Raw genomic sequence first — 22,417 nt, 5'->3', positions numbered from 1 at the left:
GGAAGGAGGACTTCTCAGAACAGTAGTAGAAGATAAAAGTTCCTGGAAAAAGAGGAAGGAGAAGACTATCAATTAGATGGAGGAATAGTGTGTCTGATCTTCAGAATTGAAGCCTCCAGATAAGCATACAACAGGACCAGTTGATATCCAGTGAACAGATGGATGGATCTGCAACATTTGTGTAGGGTAAAGAAATATGCCATTGTAGTCATCTTGTTGCCGCATTGTGCATACTGGAAAAGATGATAAACAATTAAAAACATTTTAAATAGACTAACTGATTGTAACCATTTTCTTGGAGTATAAATTTAGATTATTTATTTTTTTGCCTTTTATTGTTATCACTGTGGATACTGTTATGCCATGTCTGAGTGTTCTGATGATGCACGTTTTTGGGACAGAATGGCAATGTGACATAGCATTAGTTATCTTCAAGCACAGAGCTTTTTTTACCTGTAGATTTCAAATGAAACATTACCATGATTTTCTAATGATATTACAACATCTAGGAAAGGAGATGATTTGTCTTTTTTTTTCAACTTCTAATGTGAACTGGATTATGTAGTTTAAGCTATTGAAGAATTCTGTAGAACTGTGGAGGGTATCTTCAGTGTGGCCAAATGATTTATTGTCATTGAGATACTAAGCCATAGTTTAGTATAGTACATATTGAGCACTTTTTTAAATAACGAAACCTGTGGTGCGTTCATAATTAGAAGAAACACGTATAAACCACAGTGAAAATTATTTAATTGTTTACAATTAAATAATTTTCACTGTGGTTTATACGTGTCTTTCTTCTAATTATATTGAGCACTGTTGGTTCAAATGATTCCATATACGCTGCCAAATAGGCAAAATGGACACCATAGCTAGGCCTTTTTTTAGTGTCTGGCGAGAAAATATTTTTTAACATTAGTATTGTTTCCTCTCTTGTCTGTGTGTCAATTTGTTCTTGCAGACCATGCTTGATCACAGTAAATTTAAAAGAGAGACTGTTTTTAGAATCTGATGCTGCTTTTAAAAACAAAAGCAGCCTAATTTAAATAAATATGACTGTATAAAACTACCCAAAATATGGGAAACACTAATACTTCGAGATCCCACTTTACATTCTAGGCCAGGGTTTCCGAAACTGCGTTCTGCGGAAGGGGAATAAGTGTTTGCAATGTCCTGGAATTTGTCATTTTAGTTTTCTAAGCATTTTTTGTGAATAAATATTTTATAGTGGAAATATTCTGAGGAGAATAATATTCGTGAATATGTCGAAAAGCTCAGACCCAGAACTCCTAATAACATCTGTGTAGCAAATATCAGTGACCAAGCCGTGTATTTTTAAACGTGGAAGTATTCACGAATTATCATTGATTTTCACACATCGAAACCTTTCAACATTTGGGAAAGGGAATGCCGCTGTAAATTATAACAATGGGCGGTATATCCTCTGTTCTCAAAACTGAAAGAAATGGCATCTGTGTAGCAAATGTCAGTGACCAAGCGGCATATTTTTAAATGGAAATATTCATGAATTATTGCTAATTTTCACACATCGAAATCTTTCAACAATTGGGAAGGAGAATGCTGCTGTTTAGGACCGATCATAAAAATTGCCTGCAAGCCGATTACAACAATGGGCGGCGTATCCCCTGTACCCAAAACTGAAAGAAATAACATCTGTGTTGCAAATGTTAGTGAGGAATCAGTAAGGAAGTATAAAGAAAATTTTTCCACTAAAATTGAAGATCAAGGTAGTCTGTATCCAGTTTTCAAATCTAGTAATACTGAATACTTTCTTCGCAAGTTCGTATTGTAGGGGTGAAAGTTTCGAAACCGTAGTGCCATGATTTTTTAAAAGTAATAGGCCTGCATATTTAAATTTTAATATGAATAAGAGAGAAGGGACTTTGTTTAATTTTAGTATTAAGAAATCTCTTATTGAAGGTGTTTGTGACGCAACAGATATCGAGTCATCCACCATCAGCCTACAGAGCGATCTCCAGGATGTACAAAAGGAGGGGGAAATTACCAGCACGCAGGAGAAAAAGTCTGCATTCACTCGTAAGTACTTATAATATTATAAATTTTTGGTGATCAGAATGGGATATGTCAATGAAAATCAGCACAAATTAATTTAATGATGTTTATCTTTAATTGATGTTTAATTAATTATTAATAAAACCAGCTACGTTAATAATTAATTAATACATTACAAAATAACCAAGATGTTTCGTGAAAATTTCAGGATTTGTGAAGTGTTCTGTCTAGGAAAAGTTTGGGAAACTCTTCTAGGCTGTCAACAGGTGTCCATAGAATGATCCTAGTCTTTGTCCATGAGTTTCAGTTAATTTCATGTTGCCTTTGTGCATGTGTTACAAGCCTCATTTTGTACTCCTTGATGCCTCTGTAACTGACTGGAAATATTGGAAGCATCGAACACTATTTTTAATCTTTTTCTAGTGCCGTTTCATTCCATTCAACTTTGCTAAACACACTTGTGATGCTCATATTTATGTCTGTAGGTTCCATTTTAATGTTTTTTGAAGTTGTTTTTGAAGATTTTTTTTTTTTTTTTTACATATGGTATTAAATCTAATAACAAAATAGGAGATGTTAATCTTGGCTCTACTTTATGCAGATGTTATTCTCCCCAATAAATTTAGTACAAGTGTAGGATTCCTAACTTGAATAACTGCTGTAATAACAAAATTTATTTATTACACGAGTTATTGAAGTAGTATTTTATGTAGTTTTGGCATGAAAATCAGCAATACATGACAGACTGAAAATAGGCAAGAACACTGAAAACATCAACTGTATCCTGAATGGAGAACCTATAGAACAAGTCAAACATTTCAATTATTTAGAGCAAAATTATGGCAAATTAAATACGAAAATAGCAACAGAATTAGCCAAGCTGTAGGTAGGAAGGCAACTAAGTAAATTCATATGGAAAAAGAGAAATTAGTCAAAATACTAAACTAGATGTATACAAGACAGTGTTCAAACCAACTTTAACATATGGATCTGACAGCTGTGTTAGAACACAACTCTGGAGACAACAGATATGAGATGAAAAAAATTAGGGATGTGAACATATGGCAGCAACAGCACTATTATATTAGTAAGGAACTTGACACTCTTAGCATGTCAATCCGTGTGTCATTAATATAGTAAGAAGTGTCCTAGGAGACTTAATCTGACAATATTGGTGTTCTTAGAGAGAAGATTTGGAGGAAAGTCATTGATATCAGTAATTATATGAACTTATAATAGCCCACACACACACACACAGCAATCCCTCAATTAGTGCACCTAACGCGTTCTTGTTCTTTAAAACAGGTGCATTAATCGAAAAACGCACTATCAAAATATATTACATAATATCCTATGGGAAACAGTATATTTTGTTCCTCAAATTTCTTTTTTGAACCTTAATTTTTTTTATAAAAGAATTAAGGTATGTCTCAGGGCCTAGTTAAAGGAAAACCATGAAGCTGAAAGACAATAAAACATATTCAGAATATAAATTTTATTATTCTACTTCTTAACAAAGAATTCAGCTAACGTAGTTTGGTGGGCATTTTGTTTCTTTTTTCATACTACTGACAGTATGGCCTTATTACCTCTTCTACTCTTCTGCAAATTTTACTGCTTCTCTCTTCATAATCGAATCTTTTCCATACATCCACTTTTTTGCTCATTAATTCTTTTACTCACGATTTAAGCTTGGGAAAATACTTTAAAATAAAAAAAAGTAAGGAAAACACACTCATAACTTTGAAAAGGAGGTACAAGATACGACCATCAAAGCGCTATGTAATTATAGTATGCCCACACTTTTGTACAGCTTCACTTGTCTTCATGCCAAGAATAGTCGATTCATGCTGAAGGGGAGAAAGAAATGGAGGACATACGAATCCGTGAACAACATGCTAAATCACGTGATTTATAGATAAAATTCCCCAACTGTTATACAAGCAAAATAGTTACCACTTTAAAAACTACAATGATCATAAAAGAGAAGTTAATTTTCCAACATGTAATAATAAACAACTCATTCCAGAAGATGGATTGATTACCCTATTATCGGAATGGATTCTCCTTTTTGTGAGATGCACAGAAGTGTCTCAAATCTGTGGGCATACTATAGCAGACGACATAAATATTGGAACATAGTATACGTAGTGTACATGGAAGTAGTGTAGTAGGCCATTAAAAATAACTTTGTAAAATGTTTTAAATAGGTAACTAAATTATTTCATTCTAGTGAGTGATTTTTTAAAATAGTTAGCCATAAAAAATGTATAGATAGAAAATTTTTAAAATCTGTAACATTTAATTTTAAGACGTATATTGGCTCACTAATCGAATTTGGGTATCGAAAAAATAATGACGCACTAATCGAGGATTACTGTATATATATATAAAATGAGGAATTTGATGATGATAAATGAACAAAATTTAATTCAGAATAAGACTTGCAAATTAATATACACTACTTTTGATGACTATCTCTGATTGCTTATTCAGGACCATAACAGGAGAAATGAAGAAAGTAATTGATGTTTACACATTTTTTTTATCTGAATAAATTTAGCTCTTAGATGTCTGAAATATAGACAAATCTAATTAATAGTCAAGTGAAATATGTGATATTTCTTCTTATAAGACAGATTGCAGGATTAGATAGATACCAGATGATAAATTTCATTATACATATCACACAGAAAACAAAATACGTTGATTACAGATAAATAATTCATCACAGAGCTAGAACTATTATAATATAAACTAACCAAAAGCAAATGGAAGTCGGCACAAGTTAGATACTGTTCAGCACTGCATGCAGATAGTGGATGAACACTTGAAGCCTTGTATGGAAAGATCTGATAAGTGATTTCCAAATATCGCAGAGGATTAATCCATATTCCTATCAAGTGCACCTTGTGAAAACACGACCATAGTAGTTTCTTTTATACAATGTAAGGCATGGAGCTCTTATTCTGTTCAATGTTGTAGAATGCATGTGTGTGTGAGAAAAATGAGAAGCCAGGCAAAATTATATAATGTTATAGTTTACATTTCTCTTTACTGCATTTATTTTTGATGTACCAATACAACTTGTGGCTTTTATACAGAAGCCACAAGTTGTAGTGATGAAACTCAGGTTTCATTATCTTTCAAATTATCACATAACAAAATAAAAAAGCAGTATTTTCCCCCCCTACTTTATATTCTTGTTTTAATATCTCCTTCACCCAAGTGAGAATAAACAAACTCTGTATGTAAAGTCTTTTCACTCCACATACAAGTAGCCTAGTTATGAAGATACTTCACACACAAACCTTGTTTGCAGATACTTGGGTCAACAATTAAAACAATAATTTTGACTTATGAGAAAAATGTCTAGCTGAATTCTAATATAATTTACTAAACTTAAACTAGATAATGCAAAATGAATGAAGCTGGTGTTATACATTCTGTAAGATATAATTTTTGCTGGTGTGGCATGTGAAACTAAATATTCTAAAAATGAATTTATTACTTTTTTTTTTTTTAGTGTTTCACATATTAAAAAGTCATAGCAAAACACTATATGGAAAGTAGGTCTCCCTTCTCCCAAGGTAAGCAAATTTGATTTACAATCTGAACCATTTGGTTTACAGGGTCAAATGTAGATACTCTCAGGAGTGAGCAACTATTTTAAAGAAATAACATTTAAAATATTTTGTCAAATTCCTAACAGATTCATCTTTTTCACGCTAAGCAAGTGCATGTTTAATGCATTGTGTGTGTGTACGTGCGCACGTACATGCTCACCTACCATGACCACAGACACTATTAAGAAGCCGATTAACCTAAAGCAGTTTATTTTCTTCAATGGCAAAATTGATTCTTATATACTGAAAGTACACAATTTTTGAGTTTACGTCAAGAAGAGACATGAACTTATGACATTTTGCAAATAAACTATTAGTTTTTTTGGTCTACCAATACAAAAAGTATGTACTATATAAGTATGTGCATAAAAAAAAAAAAAAAAAAAAATTACAATTCCAGTTTCATATTTCTTGCTTTGTCAATTAAATACTTTTAGCTATTCCTAATGCTTAGTTCTGATTTAGCTGCCACCACACAGTACATGTGGTGAGAGAGAGAGATTGTAGTACACATCTCTTCCAAAAATCAGTTTAACATCTTGGGCTCCGATGGAACCCGTTAAGCTGATAAGAACAGATACTACACTTTGATCTTAGCCAAAAGGCCAAGAAGCGATAACGACCACAGGTCCGAAAAAAGGGGGTCGTCCCCGGGGATGCCCGCACGTTGGTGGTGTGGTCTGCTTCTTTGAGGGAAAACAGTAGGCCTCACCTCCAGAAGACGGTTCTTTTGTTGTTGTGAGCATTTCAGGAAGCGGGCTCGACCCGGGTCCTAAAGTTGCACCCCTTGCGTAGAAGCCTGTGGCTTACAGGGTGACTCTGATCTGTAGAGGTGGCGATGCAAGTCAAGCCCATCTAATCAGAAGCCATTCGTTCAGGAACAGTGTCTACAGCAAATCCCAACTTGGCTGACACCAACTCAACCCTCATGATAATTTCCCCCATTCAGCCGATTCGTGTTCATGTCCAGCAGAGGAATCGGTTCGTACATCTCCACATGCGTTTTTCACTTAAAATGCTCTCTGATCAGTAGAGGAAATGGGCTCGACTGACAGCAGTGGTGCATCAGAGGTCCATGCAACGTGTTGGTGCAATGGAGGTCCTTCTTATTAGACATGCAGGGGGTATATAATACACAAAAAAGCAAAAAAAGACATGGGGGGGGGGTATATAGTACACAAAAAAAAAAACAAATGAGTAGACTGATGAAATGCAAAGTATTAATAAATAAAAGAGCAATGATAAAACACTCACCTTCATACTGAGCAATTATATTCAATGTTTCATCTGTCCCTTTGTGTGCTGAAGTTACTCTGAGTTCACATGGTATTCCATATTTCTGGCAAGATTTGGCAATTTTTTCACAATGCTCACTATCAGAAGATGACCCCATCAATACTACAACTTGGGCTTTTGGTTTGACTAGAAGTTTCTAGAAAATACATAAAAGTGACAGGATATGATATACCTTTGTCTCTCATTTAAACAAATAATCTTTATTCATTTGACTATATAAGACAAAAATAATACAACTAATCCTCACTAGAGAAAACTTACAGAGACCCCAACCCCTCTCAAACACAGAGCTTGGAAAGAAGTCAAGACACCAGTGTGAGGAAAAAACAGCCACAGCACCCAAGTTAATAATATGTAGGACCTTCTTTCACTGTGATGACTGCAGCAATCCTATGGGGCATACTTTTCCACAAGTGTATGATGGCAATTAATGGGAATTTTGGACCATTCTTCCTGTAGGCATGTAACGAGGTCCTGGAGCAGATGTTCTTTGACCACAACCAACACTCTTCATCCCAAAGATGTCCAAATGGGTCGAGATCAGGGCTCTATGGAGGCTGGTCAAGTGTGGGACATTCATGTGCACAAACAGCAGCCTTATGACAGTGCCTCGCTAAAAGAGAAAATAGTCAGTTCTGTAGCAACACCACAAAGTAGGAAGCAATGCATCACTCAGAATGTTCAGATACTTCTGAGTTAAATGTTTGTGTTACCACAAACAGAGATCCATGGCCATACCAAAAAAAAAAAAAAAAAAGACCATATTACACCATCACCTCTGAATTTCATTGTTGGAATCATGCACTCCTGTAAGATATGTTTACTGGGAATACCCCACACACCCATCCATCTGCTGGTAGAGGGAGTAGCATCATAACGTCACTCCATAACACAGTTTTCCAAGCTTCCACGTCCTAGTGTACAAGCTCTTTCCCTGAAGACAATGCTGCATGTTGGTTTGGGTAATGTGGGGCTTGCATATTGCAGTCCTACCATGGAAACCCATGTTGTGAGCCTTGGTTCTGAATGTTTTTGTACAGTTTCATGTTCCAGTCGATGCCTGGGACTTTCAACATGTTGGACAACAAATGGGAGTTTTACAGGTGTGTGGTGTGGGAGAACTAGGGGCCATCCATGGAAACCGAGCAAGTGTGTTAGAACTAGGTTTTATACTTGGAGAGTGGTGAATGAGTGGAATAAGCTGCCAGAGTCTGTTGTGGGTGCCATGACTGTGAATGAGTTCAAAGCAAAGCTATGAACTCATTCACAGATGAGAGATACTGTGCGAATGCTCAATAGTTCTTGACATGATGTTTAGGGCCTCTCTCGATGAGTCTAAGGACTCCTTGGAGTTGCCTGTAATAATAATATTCTTTGTAGCACCTTACGGTCACGTTTAGCGAGTGTGAGGGTCGTTCACTGCAGGTAGCACTTGACTCCCTGCACTTCCATCTCAGCAAACATGGTAAGTTATATAATTACGTATCGTGAGAGATTTTACAGGGTGGGGGATGTCTTGTTCAGCATGAAATTTCATCAGTTGTACCATTTTATTTTGTTTAAGCCAGTTTCTTATGCCATGTTGCTGGCCTATCTGTTCAGCAAATTGTTGACAAACGAAGCTTGCTTAAACAAAATAAAATGGACAACTGATGAAATTTCATGCTGAACAAGCCATCCCTCCTGTAAAACTCTCATGATATGTAATTATGTAACTTATCATGTTCGCTTTTACATAATCTTCTAAAGAGATTGCACTTAAAGACATGTCAAATTTTGTCTGTAATAATCTTTTGTCATAAATGAACCATGAGCATTTGTTAAAATAATGTGCAGCATGACAATATTATGTAATGTTGTTAACTCGTGTCTAATTAGTAAGTCTAATTCTAAGAATAGCGAAGAATTCTTTGAACTGCCATATATGGCAATTCAGTATGACGTCATCATGGTCGAATGTCAATACATGACCATATTTGGAAGTTTAGAGAGATGCATACATGCGAAAAATCAAAGTCTGTACATATAAGGCGAGATGTTGAGAAGGACTGTCTCAGAGTTTTCACCTTGTCTTACCTGGGTCTGCCACCAGGTGAGGTTCACTGTTGGGAATCTAAAGCTTCGTAGGTTTCCGAGCTATCTGGGTCTGCCACCACGTAAGATCCAATGTCAGGAATCTAAAGGAAAGAGCTGCACATTGCCACAATATTAAGGATCATAAAGGACAAGGAATAATCAACAACTCTGACAAAGAAGAAATTTGGCAGGAAATCAAGAAAAGCCAGAAGGAAAGAAAGACAAAGGAAGAAAAGGCAGTGCTGAATGATAATTGTAAGCAGTTATGTGATAATTCTGAACAAGAGTGTACATCAAGTGTGGCTGTTTATGAGTACAATAAGATAAAGTAAATGGTATTGAATTAAGCTTACTTAAGGTATACTTTATTGTTAGTTTGAGTAGATATGACTGGCAGGATATTCCAGATTGTGATTTAGCCTTAGAGGAAGAAAATTAGAATTAGGAAAAATTTAAAATAACAAAAGAATTATAATGCAATTGTATATATATATATATATATATATATATATATATATGTTAATGTGAATCAAACTAAATATGCCTTTTTTTTTTTTGATTTAATTAAATGTTTTGTGAACAACACATTGGACTGATTCTGTCAATGCACTACCCTGAAATTTTGAACCTGCATAAGATAAAGTTTAGGTGATCATTAATCAAGCCACGTCTAATTAATGGTAAAGATTAACATAAGCAGGGGAATGCTAACAATATCTGTTTTGTTTTTAGTTTAAAATCTTATCTCACACTCAATACATAGTCCAACTGGTGCAGTCGTAAAACAAATAAATTTGTTAGACTATAGAGCATGAGAAATAAGATCTAGTAGAAATATATAATGGCAGCAGTTGACTATTCATGACAAATAAGCAAAATTTAAGTGAAGGAAAACAAAGTAGGGAATGAAAAATAAGGGACTCTTTCAATATGTTAGATGACAAATGATGGTTTTTATTCTTTGTAGCACCCTATGGTCATGTTTGGTGAATGTGGTGGGTTGTTCACTGCAGGTAGCACTTGCAGTTGACTCCCTGTGCTTCCATCTCAGTATGGTATCACTGACTGTTGACCTGAAACAGCCCAATTTGTCAACAATTTGCTGAATGGATAGGCCTCCAACATGACATAAGAAACTGGCTTAAACAAAATAAAATGGTAAAATAGATGAAATTTCATTTTGAATAAGCCATCTCCTCCCACCAACTATTTTTGCCAGGAGGAACACTAGTTAGCTAGTGGAAGAAACTCAACATTCGCAGAACTGAAAAAGCCACCATTGACATAATTATATACGGTGATGAGATGTTGTACAATATAAGTTTTACATTATACTAAACTAAACAAAGTTCCCAACTATTTTCTTCAGGAAACTTGGAAAATGAACATCAACAACTGCAACAAACTCAACATTGGCATAACTGGAATTAGACACCAATAACAGAATGGAAAAAAGTCAAGCTGGCAGAAAAATTAGGGAAGCAGCATGTCAATATAATTAGTGTGTTACCAAAAGAAAGAAGACAAACAGGTTGAGATAATAAATCAAGATGTTATATTTGAGAAATACTGATCATGGAAAGGAAGGAGCAGTATTCAACATTATATATGAAGATAAATTTCTTGATTGGCAGACAATTTCAAGTACTAATATGGGAAATTGGACAATGAAATGTATTTGTGATTATGGTTCAACAGAAGGTACTACTAAAAAAAACTGGACTGGAAACTAGTTGTGATATGTTCATTGTGTTACTCTCATCAATATCTGCATCACTGCTCAAGTGAATACATCAGAACATGAGTTTCAAAAGACATTCATGTGACTGAAAACAATGATAACAACGTGACTCAACATTGAGTCACATTGTTATCATTTATCAATATATTTGACCACTTCCCTTTCCTGATTTTATTGTGATGTATACCATTAAAATCATGAAAGGGAAGTGGTCAAATATATTGATAAATGATAACATTGAGTCACATAAATGTCTTTTGAAACTCATGTTCTGATGTATGCACTTGAGCAGTGATGAATACCAGGTTAAGATGTTTTAATGATATATGGTAAACATTATATGAAATGAAGTAAATCGGTGCCAATAAGTTTCATAGGAACTTATAATAATGCCAATGCTATAAGTGCCAAAATGTCCTATGTATAGTTATCAATAAATAGTTAATTACCATCAACTAAAACATAAAAACTGCATGATATCCAAGAGACTCCTAAGTTCAAATTACCTTTACTTGATCAGCTACCCATATAAAATTCTTCTTCACCTGTTCTAATTCTTTTTGTGTTACCTCTTGAAGATTGCGATACACCTGTTTATCAACCATAAGTCTTTTGTCCCCTGAGGGCCACAGACGCCAGGAATCATTATCTATAACATCTGCTAAAACTATTTGCCCTAAGCATAATAATAATTTTTTTAATGTTAAATAAAAAAAATACACATTAACATTTCTAAACATTTTTGATATATAAAGAATATGAAACTCAATTCATCTAAAAATTTTTCATGTCATTGAATAATGTTTATTACCTAAAAACACTATGAACTTGCAGTGCTAGCCATGATATAGAACAATGCCACTAGCCATGTCTGCTACTGATCAGAGCAGTTACATACCAGAGAAGTATCTCAGCATAAATTTGTCTATCAATATCTTGCCTACCTAAAGTATTAGTGTACTATGGATCCTCCACTTTTTGTGAGCAACACACAACTGTGTGTGTGTGTGGGGTGTTATATATACTGGTGTTCAAAACCTAAGGATGAACACTATTTTTGAAGATTACAACCACAAATTCAAATGAATCAGCTTGTAGCAATTGTATAACTGGCAATTTCAAGTAGAAAGCAGGTGCACATTCAAATTTTCAAATTGTGTGTGAAAGGGGTCATGTGGCAGCACTTAGCAGTATAAAAGGCAAAGGCTATGCCAAGTGAATTGTGTTTGAAGGAACCTCTTTTCGTGAAGGAATAAAGTTGCAAACCTGGAAGTCTTGCAGTGTCTCAAACATCATCTAGATCACAGGTGGCCAACAGCAGGCCCACAGGCCTGTAACGCGATTTTGTGTGGCCTGTGGCAGGATAAAAACTATATTAAATTATATGCATTATCAATTTAGCTATTAGTTTCGACTGCCGATTTTCTGATTGATATACTAGCCATATTCATTATTTCTGATGATGGAAACAATTTATATTCTCAACACTGAATCAAAATTGCTTTAAAAGATTACTCAATTTATTTTATATATAATAATAATATATTTTATAATTCAATATATAACTATTTCCTTGAAAAAATGCAGAGTTTATTTTTATTTAAGTTCTGTCTAAAGGTGTGCGGCCCGTGACGCTAGTACTCGTCATATATTGGTCCCGCGAATAGAATGAAGTTGGCCATGCCTGATCTAGATGATTGGGGAAGAATTATTAGAAACCTTGAAGAAGGCAGCAGATTACTGGAATTGCCAGAGTTTGGAATCTCATATAGTGCTGTATTTAAGCTGTTCTGGACAGTGTTTACAACCAATGGAATGTGTTCCAAGTGTTTGCTAAGAGGTCACCTTCACTCTACTATGGAGCATGAAGACAGATTTTTGGTTATAACAGCAAAACATAATCAATGCACCATGGCAGGTCAGTTTGTAAGTCTGTTCCATTCAAGCACAGTACACAGATATCTACACAAACTGTGGCAAGACATCTGTGAAAAGCAAGCCTATACACCCAAAGGTTTGCAGTCTGCATTCCTTCATCCACATCTCATCGTAGAGCACATTTTTAGTGGTGATGTATCCATAAAATTGAACAAGACACCAACAGGATAATGAACTCTTTACATATGAGAGTTGTTTTAGTCTTTCCTTCAATTCTAGACAACACTTGATCTGGCATGAAAGTGGTACTACTTACCATTGCAAGAATGTTCTTGAAGAGGGATAGATATGGCAGTGCTGCAATCATGGTGTCAGGAAGCATTATGCTTAATGAATGCACCAAGCTACAAGTGCTGGATAAAAGGGACTATGACTGGTGAACACTATTGCAATGAAGTTCTTCAGTGTCATGTTCAATTGTTCCATGGTGCTACAGACAAAGAATTCATTTTTATGGATGACAATGCCACACCAATATACGAGCAGTGGAGACAGCGGATATTAACTAAATCGAGAGACCAGCATTCTCCCCAGATCTCAATCCCAAAGAACACATTTGGGATATAACAGGGAGACACACTGCTGCTCAAAATTCCCTGTCCAGGAAACAAAGCTTTATCCTTGCTCTGAAGGAGCAGTGGGTCAGTTTACCACAAGAACTCCTGGCATCACAGTTTGGGGTGGACATATTCCACAGTGAAATGTCCCTCTGCATAGTTTTTTGTAAGCACTATACATGAATTATGTCCTTACAAAATTTTGTAACTTTTGCCAAAAACTTACTGCAGTGTAGTTTATATGAAATTTAACATTTCATGTGAAATGTAGAAAGGAAGTTAATGATGTAAGTTGTTCATGTAGCACTGTCATATCATGTACACCCCTCGAGGGCACGTCAGGAATTTGATGTTGATATAGTATTAGGTACCAGAACATGGTGACAGTTGTCTGCTGTACTCTTTTCCCCAGATGCATTCAAAATCATTGATGGTCCTGGGCCAGTTATTTATGGTTGGCTATCAGCTTCTTGTCCTCATGGGGCTTGTGACTTGCAGGCACGGGCATGGATAACCTGTGGTCCCAGAGCTAAGTATGATCTATTTCAAAGCTTTTGGTCATCCTTTTCTCTAACTCTTCCACTTCCTGCTTCTATCCTCATACTAACATTCTTCCTAATGAGGATTCTTTACCTAAAACTTTGTCTGTCTCTTTTTCTTGCTTACTAACCTCAGGAGGAGGTTCTTCATTCTCCCTGAAGCTATTAGAGTACTCAAGGGCTAGGGGTGTTTTCTCCTCTTTCAACTAACCACTAATAGTTATAGTAGTGGGCAGCAGTGCTACTTTTATTAACCTCCTGTAGCATACATGTTACAATACTGCGATGTGGAAGGCAAGGGGAAACCACCACATTACATTCCCAAGTAAAAGCAGCAATGGAAGTTAAAAATGAAATCAAGATTGGCAATGGAGCCTTCACTAAAGGAGTCATGCCCGGCAGGAGAAGTAACCGGGCTTCTCAGGTCGACAGCCAACGAAATCCTGGTACTTATTCAAAAACGAAGACAAGAAATAAGCTGAATATTAGAACATGGAATGCAAGAACACTGCTAGAACCAGGTAAAATAGAAAATGTGAAAAAAGAAATGGAAAGACTTGAAATAGACATTCTGGGCATTAGTGAGACAAGATGGGAGGGACAGGGTGATTTCTGGAGTGGAGAATTTCGGATAATATATTCAGGACAAAAGAAGGGCGAGTCAGGTGTTGCAATAATGCTTCATAAAAAAGTTGGAAAGTTAATCACTACAATAATTAACTATAGTGAGAGAATCATGGCGATAAGCATTCAAAATGAACCAGTAAACCTCAATATTATAATAGTCTACATGCCAACATCACAACATAGCGATGAAGAAATAGAAGAAATAATTTATGAACAAATAGAAGAAATCTGGAGCAGCTTTAAAGACAGAGACAATACAACAATAATGGGAGATTGGAATGCTATAGTGGGAGAAGAGAGCAATGATAATGTTTCAGGAAGATATGGTTTTGGACATAGGAATGAAAGAGGAAAGCAATTAATAGAATTTTGTACACAAAAAACAATTAGTTATAGCAAATACACTATTTTAAGCTCCAAAAAAAAAAAAAAGAAGATACACCTGGGGATTCAAATAGATTATATATTGGTTAAGAAAAGATAGAGAAACCAAATAAAAAATTGCAAAAGCTATCCAGGTGCCGACATTAGTAGTGACCATAACCTTGTCTTAATGAAAAGAGAACTGAAACATAGGAAACAAATCCAAAAAGATACAAACCAATAAGATGGAACCTTGAAAAATTAAAGAGTAAAGAAGTAAAGAGAGGATACCAAGAGGCAACTGATCATAACATTCCAGAAAACATAAATAGTTAGAATAATATTGAAAACCAATGGAATATGATTAAAGAGTTAATTACAAATTCATCAAATCAATTATTGAAAAATGCAGAAAAAGAAAACATTGGATAACAGATGAAATACTTGACCTTATGGATGAAAGAAGAAAATATAAAAATGCTGTTAAAGAAGATGTGGCCAAATATAAATATCTTAAAAATCAAATTACAAGAAAATGTAGACAAGCCAAAAAAGAATACCTGGAAGAACAGTGTAATAACATAGATGAATTATTTAAAAAAGAAAACATGGAGAAAGCCTATAAAGAAATTAAACTGGCTTTCAAATTTAATAAGAACAGCAAAAACAATGCCATCAATGATGAAAATGGAAAATTACTAATAGAATCTGAGGATACATTAATGGAATAGAAGAATTATCTTGAAGATCTCTATAATGGCGACAAACTTTATGTTGATATCAACATAGAAAATCAAAATGAAGATGATCTAGGACTCCCAATAATGCGAGAAGAATTTGATAAAGAAGCACTGTCCAAAATGAGTAATGGAAAAAGTCCAGGTGTAGACAATATTCCTATAGAACTGCTACAAAATCTAGGTGATGAGACAAAAACCTTACTTTATCAATTAATAGCCCAAATCTATGATAGAGGAGATATACCAAAGGAGTTTATGAAATCAACCATAATACCAATACCAAAAAAGAATAATGTAAACAAATGCAGCCAATTTAGAACAATAGCTTTAATCCCACATGTTAGCAAAATTCTGCTAAAAATTATTCAAAATAGAATTTATTCAAAAATAGATTGTCTATTAGATGAAGACCAATTTGGATTCAGAAAAAATAAAGGAACAAGAGAGGCAATACTCTGTTTAAGAACAATAATAGAGAGAAGATTAGACCTTAGTCAAAATACTTACATTTGCTTCCATGATTTAGAGAAAGCGTTTGATAAAGTAAACCAGCAAATACTCCTAAATTGTCTAACTAATATCGGCATAGATTTGAGGGATAGGAAAATAATTTATCAAATTTACAAAATTCAAAATGGACGGATTAAAATCAATGATAAGGAGAAAATAATAAATATCAGCAGTGGAGTAAGACAAGGATGTATACTTTCACCACTTTTATTTAATTTATATATTGAAAAGGCCATTCAGGAAACTAAAGATAAAATAAATAGTGGCATAAAGATAAATGGTGAGCAAGTCATGTGTATAAGATTTGCTGATGACATAGCCCTTGTAGCAGAAAACAGAAGAACGTTCAAAACAATGCTAGAATTACTAAATAATAACCTTGAAAAATATAAAATGAAAATCAACACAAATAAGACTAAAATCATTGTTACAGGCAAACTCCCTATCAATAGAGCATATAGACATCAGCGGGGAACAAATAAAACAAGTGAAAAGATTTAAATATTTAGGAAGCCTAATAACAGAAGATGGCAGAACAAGAGAAGACATAAGATCAAGAATAAACAATGCAAAAGCCCAATTCTCTAAGATGAAAAGCATTTTAACAGGAAACCTCAACCTACAATTGAAAAAAAGTAGTAAAGACATTAATATGGAGCATTGCACTGTATGGATGCAAAACCTGGATTCTAGGCAGAGAAGATATAAGAAGATTGGAGGCTTTTGAAATGTGGTGCTGGCATCGCATGAACAAAATAAAATGGACAGAAAAAAAATCAAACAAACAAGTCCTGAGAGATATAAATGAAACAAGAACTCTAATAAAATGGATCAAAATTAGAAGGAATAGGTGGTTTGGACATATACTTTGACATGATGGACTTGTGAAAAGAATAATTGAAGGCAAAATAGAGTGGAAAAGAAGAAGAGGCAGACCAAGGAAAAGCTTTCTTGACCAAGTCAAACACAGCACGGGTTTGAGGAGTTACCAGGAGGTTAAGAAGAAAGCCAATGACAGAGCGGAATGGAGGAAATTGCTGCTGAGCTACCAATTCCAAGACTGATGCAACTGATGATGATGATCAGCTTCTCCCCAGTTTTCCAAATGTTGGTTAGAGCTAAATGAACTCATGTAGTCCCTTTTGGAATAAAAAGCATAAGCAAATGTTATTTACAGCTGTGAGCCACAGTTGCGACTGTTTCAGTTTTTAAATTTCAGTAATGGACAGACGGTGCTTACGTGGCTCATTCTTTCATTCATTACATTTCACAGACCAATCAAGTGAGTCATGATCACATTCTTAGTTATTCTGAAATTGTTCAGTTATAATTTAAGATGAACAATTATAATTATAAATAAAAATTTAAAGCATATATTATTCAACTAAATAAAATGAATGTTATATATGCTAAAAGAAACTATAAAGGAAATAACTGGGAGTAGTGTAAAAATAATCATAATTTAAAATTCTGAATATTTTTACGTATTGTTTATGCTAGTATGTTTATTAGTTTTAGTTTCATAACATGCATTGTCGGCACTTGCGACGTGCCCGTTATTGAAATTATTTTGTCAAAGTGATATGTAAAGCAGTTAAAAATTTATGTATACTTTCCAGATTTGATATTTGTATTACTTACAGGAATTTTATTATAGTTTAAAATTATCAAAAGTTGTGTTTTATGAAGACATTCTCTTGTCGCTAACGGAGACAACGTGTCAGCCATTATACCTAACTGCTTGCTTACCAGTTTCAAGGCATGCACATGCTTGTTGAGAAGTTTGATGTGTGATTGACAGCTGACAAGAAGCATTCGGTATCATAGTAATGAAGAGAAAAACAAGATAGTGTTCGGAAGGAATTTAGAACACAGGCTGGCAGACATTTAGATTCGGAGGAACTTAAGTTTTTATGTGACAGTCAGAGGAAAATTAATAGTATATTCCAAAAAGGAATCGTGGAACTATGAAGTTTCAAAGTGGAATAAGTATTGATAATTAAAAGAAAATATTGCTCTATGCGTTTTAAAAGGAATATTGGAGGAAACGCTAATTGGAAGATTTATAGTAGGTTCCGAAAAGGGAATCTTAGAACTGTAAATTCTTTTAAAGTGGAAGAGTTAAGACTGTCAATAAACATTAGTGAATAAAAGAAGAAGAAATTGTTATTTACGTTCTAAAGGAATGTTCGTAAAAAGCTCTCATTAGGAAGTTTCATCTGTATTAAGGATGCCAGATCTAACTGTTATTTCTACTAAAAAGAAGACAGAATTGAGTCAGGAAGAATTAATGTGTGCTACATGAGTGAAAAAAAAGGATTCAGTGAAAATGAAGAATAAAGTCATATCTTCAGAAAAGGGCCTTGACAGAGAAAGAAACTGGCTATGAACATTTTGTCATTGTGCAAACAAAGTGTTTAATCTAGTCTTAAGTGCAAGTTTATTTTTAAAAAGGCATTGGATCCAATTAATTTGTAGTTAATTATGTAATATTTGTTTGAAGTGTATATATATATATATATATATATATATATTTGTTTTTGTTATATTAAATGTATTTATTTTGTATTTTGGTCTTGAGTCAGTGAATTAATTGGATTCTGAAAGAAATAGTAAAAAAGAGGTCATTGCACCAATCGGAGTGAACCCTTGTGCAATAAATAAATATAGGTACATTCGAAATTAAAAAAATAATTGTTGAACAGAGATCATCTCTATAGACAGGAAATATTAAATAATTAAAAATCCTATATTTAAACAATGCCGCAGCCGGTAGGATTAATATTATGATAATATCTATATAAAAATCTCTAATATTAACAGTAGGACTTCTATTATTACTGAATGACTAACAATTCCAATGAAATTAAGCTGAATAAATATGTGGTCTACATGTGCACCCCTCCAGTATACACACACGGAATGCATTGCCTGATGGAGTGGTGAGAGCGAGAACAGTCAATGAGTTTAAGGAGTAGTATGATAGACTTTGTGTTTCTTAGGTGGACCTCCCCTCGATGAGTCTTGATAGACTTTATGTTCTTAGGAAGGACCTCCCACGATGAGTCTTTTGACTCCATGGAGGCCTGAATAATAATAACACACACACACACACACCCCCACACACTAGGGAACTTAAAAAAATAATGTCCTGTTTTGTGAATTTCACAAAGCAATAGCATTAAGTACTCAAAACGCAATATTTTCAGGTGATATGTGCACTACTACAGTGTGAAAGAAGAGTCAATGTAGTTATTTTAAGAATATAAAAAAAAAAAAAACTTACCTGTAGATGGTACTACACCAAATTCCACTTTCATGTCAATAAGACTGCAGTTCAATGATAACCATGCTTTTTCTAAAACTTCAAAAACAGTAACAGTTATTTTTTTCATAATTTCCACTTCATCTTGACCAATTGCAATTCCACCAAACTTGAATTTAGCATTTATAATTTGCTCATCAGACCACTGAGGATCATGATTTTCATCATCCTGTAAGAAACAAATATTTAATTTGGAAATGTGCAGTAATATTATTATACATAACCATACTGGAAATGGAAAAGGGATCTTCTGTTGATAGGGAAATAATCTCCATAAGAGGTTGAGAAAGATTGTGGAATTAAGAAAGAGAAACTTGAAGGACAAGCTGGGGTTCAGGCCAAATGAAGGTATCATGATCTAATTTTCACTTTACAAATAGCTGAGAAATCATGAGAAAGTGACATGGATCTGTATTTAAGTCATGACTCATACCTTAACAGGTATAAGTCAGCAGTTAGAACTGAAGGAAACACAGGAAGATGGTTTGATATAAAATTTGGGCTAAGACATGGATGCACATTATTACCACTTTATTCATCATTTATATGGATTACATTATGAAAGAGTGACATTAAACCTGATATTAGAAATGGAGATATCAAACTTAGCTCTTTGCTTTATGCAGATGGTTATGCAGATGTACTCCATAACACAACGAGTTCAAGTCTCCATGATTCTCTAACTAAATTAAATAACAGCTGTTAACAAATTTAGCATGAAAATCAGCAATAAAAAGACCAGAACTATGAAAGTAGGCAGAAGCATAGAAAATTTCAGCTGCATTCTGAATGCAGATCCTATAGAACAAGTAAAATATTTCAGCTGTTTAGGTACAATTTTTAGTGAAGATGGCAAGTTAAATCTGGAAATAGACAACAAAATAAGCAAAGCTGGTATAGTGAAGATGGCAGGTTAAATCTGGAAATAGACAACAAAATAAGCAAAGCTGGTATAGTGGGTAGCCAGCTGAATAAATTTATACGGAATAAGTGAGAAATTAGCCAAAACACCAAACCAGAAGTATGCAAGCCTTTTGCTTTCATACTGCTAGTTTGGTTCTCTGATCCATAATTTAAGTTATGGAGCAGAGAATTAGATTAGAAATAAAGCACTTAATCAAAGATTAGAGACCACAGATATGAGAGTTCTGAGAAAAATTAAGTGCCTGAACAAAACAGATGGCATCAACGGCAGAATCATTAAAAATGAAGATGCTAGAATAGACCAAGGTCTGGGTGGAATGATAGCCAGAAGTACCTTACAAAAATGAAATGCTAGATATGACAATACTAGAGTGTTAACAAGTAACAGACTAATTTAGAGGAAAATTATTGATAGAAGATTAATATTGTAAACTTCAACGTAGTGCTGTCATAGTAGCTTGAACAATTCTTGAGGGTACATATCAAGAAATTAATAATGATGATCTCCAGAAATTAATCAGCAATAATGTACTTATTAGAAATCTTAAATTTGCACTGCATTCAAATGCACTCTTCAGCTGATAAGCCAAGGATCCAAAAATTCCATCAAGGACATCCCAGGAGCATTTTCTAAACCAGGCATTTCAACTAAAGCAAAAGTTAACCTCAGTCTGAACAGATGACAATAGACAGCTTTATTCTTGGAGATTAATTTGAATTCCTGAAAACCAATACACATTTAAGAATTTGTGGAATTAACCAATATTTTTGTTCACTGAAAGTGTGGAAGCACAAAAGTCAGGAAAATTAAAGACCTTAGGGTGGATTCAGATATGTGAGAGAGAGAGAGAGAGAGAGAGAGAGAGAGAGAGAGAGAGAAAAAGAAATACCAACAAGTGCAGAATCTAATCTCTTAAGCAAAAATATTGAATAGGATAGTCAATTCAGGATGTAAAAAGTGGATAGGAAAACCTAAAGAGGGATGCTGCAGTTTCTATATACTAATGACAGAATTAATTATCAAGAACAAGAGGGAGGAGTTTTTGGCATTGGCAATTTGGCAGCTGTAAAATATTGTTAATTATTTAAATTTTGATTAGCTATGTCTTTACTTAACTTTTTATTTTACTTTATTTGCTTCACTAAGTTAGGACTAGAAACTTCTCAAGGTTAGGCTTATGTTTGCTTAACCTGTACCAGAAAAGTTAATCTCACCATACCCAATTTCTGTCCCCCCCCCCCTTCTCTGCAGTTAGTTAGACCTTGTGAAGTAAGCCTATTTAACATAAGCAGTCCCTAAACACTCACGCAACAATTAAGAAATTTATATTTTATTATCGACTGCACACCTAATTACTTTCTATTGCCTGAAAATTAGGGTGAGAAGAAAACAGAAATAAATCAATACGTTTACACAATTTCCTTATATGCAAGTCGTGATTAGCCATTTCTTACTATACCCGCAGGTTTACTAATTCTTTCAAGATAGTGCATTGGCTAAGGAATAAAACCAGGTAATTACAAAACAAAACATTTATTTTCAATCTAGTGGAATAGGTACAGAGCACATAATTGCTGAGAGATTACTTCACAAAAGATTTTAACACACAAAAAAAATGCTATTTGAGCAACAGAATGTATACTGCACGTTCACTACCAGAAAACTTATTATACTATAACATACAGATGTCTCCTGTGACACATCTACGCTTACAGGCAAACACTAATCTTCCTATAAGGATTGTAACAAAAAAAAAATTTCTTCAGCCACATACAATACTAATTCAGACGTTATCACATACACAATCAAACTAAACATACTTAACAACACATAATCTTCCCTTAACTTATAACCAAGTTACCACCTGTTTACAAATAATATCTTGCAATCACATGCTATTCCGAGGTACACTCTCTTAACAAAATACAATAAAATAATTGCTTACTTGCTAACTATCACGAGTAGAAAGTCCAATTTACACACAGCAAACTACATCGAGACTGAAGCATCTTCCGTCTGGTCAGTCTTCGAGCTGCTTGGCATGCTCTGGTGGTTTCCCCATAGAGTTTTCCTCCATCGAACTAGCTGGGTTCTGCTGTAGCTACCCAGAGCCTAGAGAG

The 22,417-nt window shown here is 34.4% G+C and overlaps 1 protein-coding gene and 1 pseudogene across 1 annotated transcript in view; both read right to left on the bottom strand.

The window, feature by feature from the left end:
• Paics (PAICS bifunctional enzyme) overlaps positions 1–22,417 on the bottom strand; it is a 130,167-nt gene that overhangs the window by 70,732 nt on the left and 37,018 nt on the right. Inside the window, exons 4-6 of the mRNA XM_090393287.1 lie at positions 19,334–19,541; positions 11,280–11,449; positions 6,915–7,092 (exon numbers count right to left, since the gene is read on the bottom strand). Of these exons, the coding sequence (XP_090249413.1) occupies positions 6,915–7,092; positions 11,280–11,449; positions 19,334–19,541 (556 nt within the window). The remainder of the gene's footprint in view (positions 1–6,914; positions 7,093–11,279; positions 11,450–19,333; positions 19,542–22,417) is intronic.
• On the bottom strand, positions 6,115–6,277 carry LOC150106698 (U2 spliceosomal RNA; annotated as a pseudogene).

This window comes from Typopeltis vanoorti, chromosome 5 (genome assembly GCF_054136105.1).
Source record: "Typopeltis vanoorti isolate ZY-2024b chromosome 5, IOZ_Tvanoo_1.0, whole genome shotgun sequence".
In the NCBI taxonomy this organism is placed as follows: Eukaryota; Metazoa; Arthropoda; class Arachnida; order Uropygi; family Thelyphonidae; genus Typopeltis; species Typopeltis vanoorti.
Note: the sequence above shows the minus strand (reverse complement) of the source record. Positions and strands in the feature narration are given on the sequence as shown.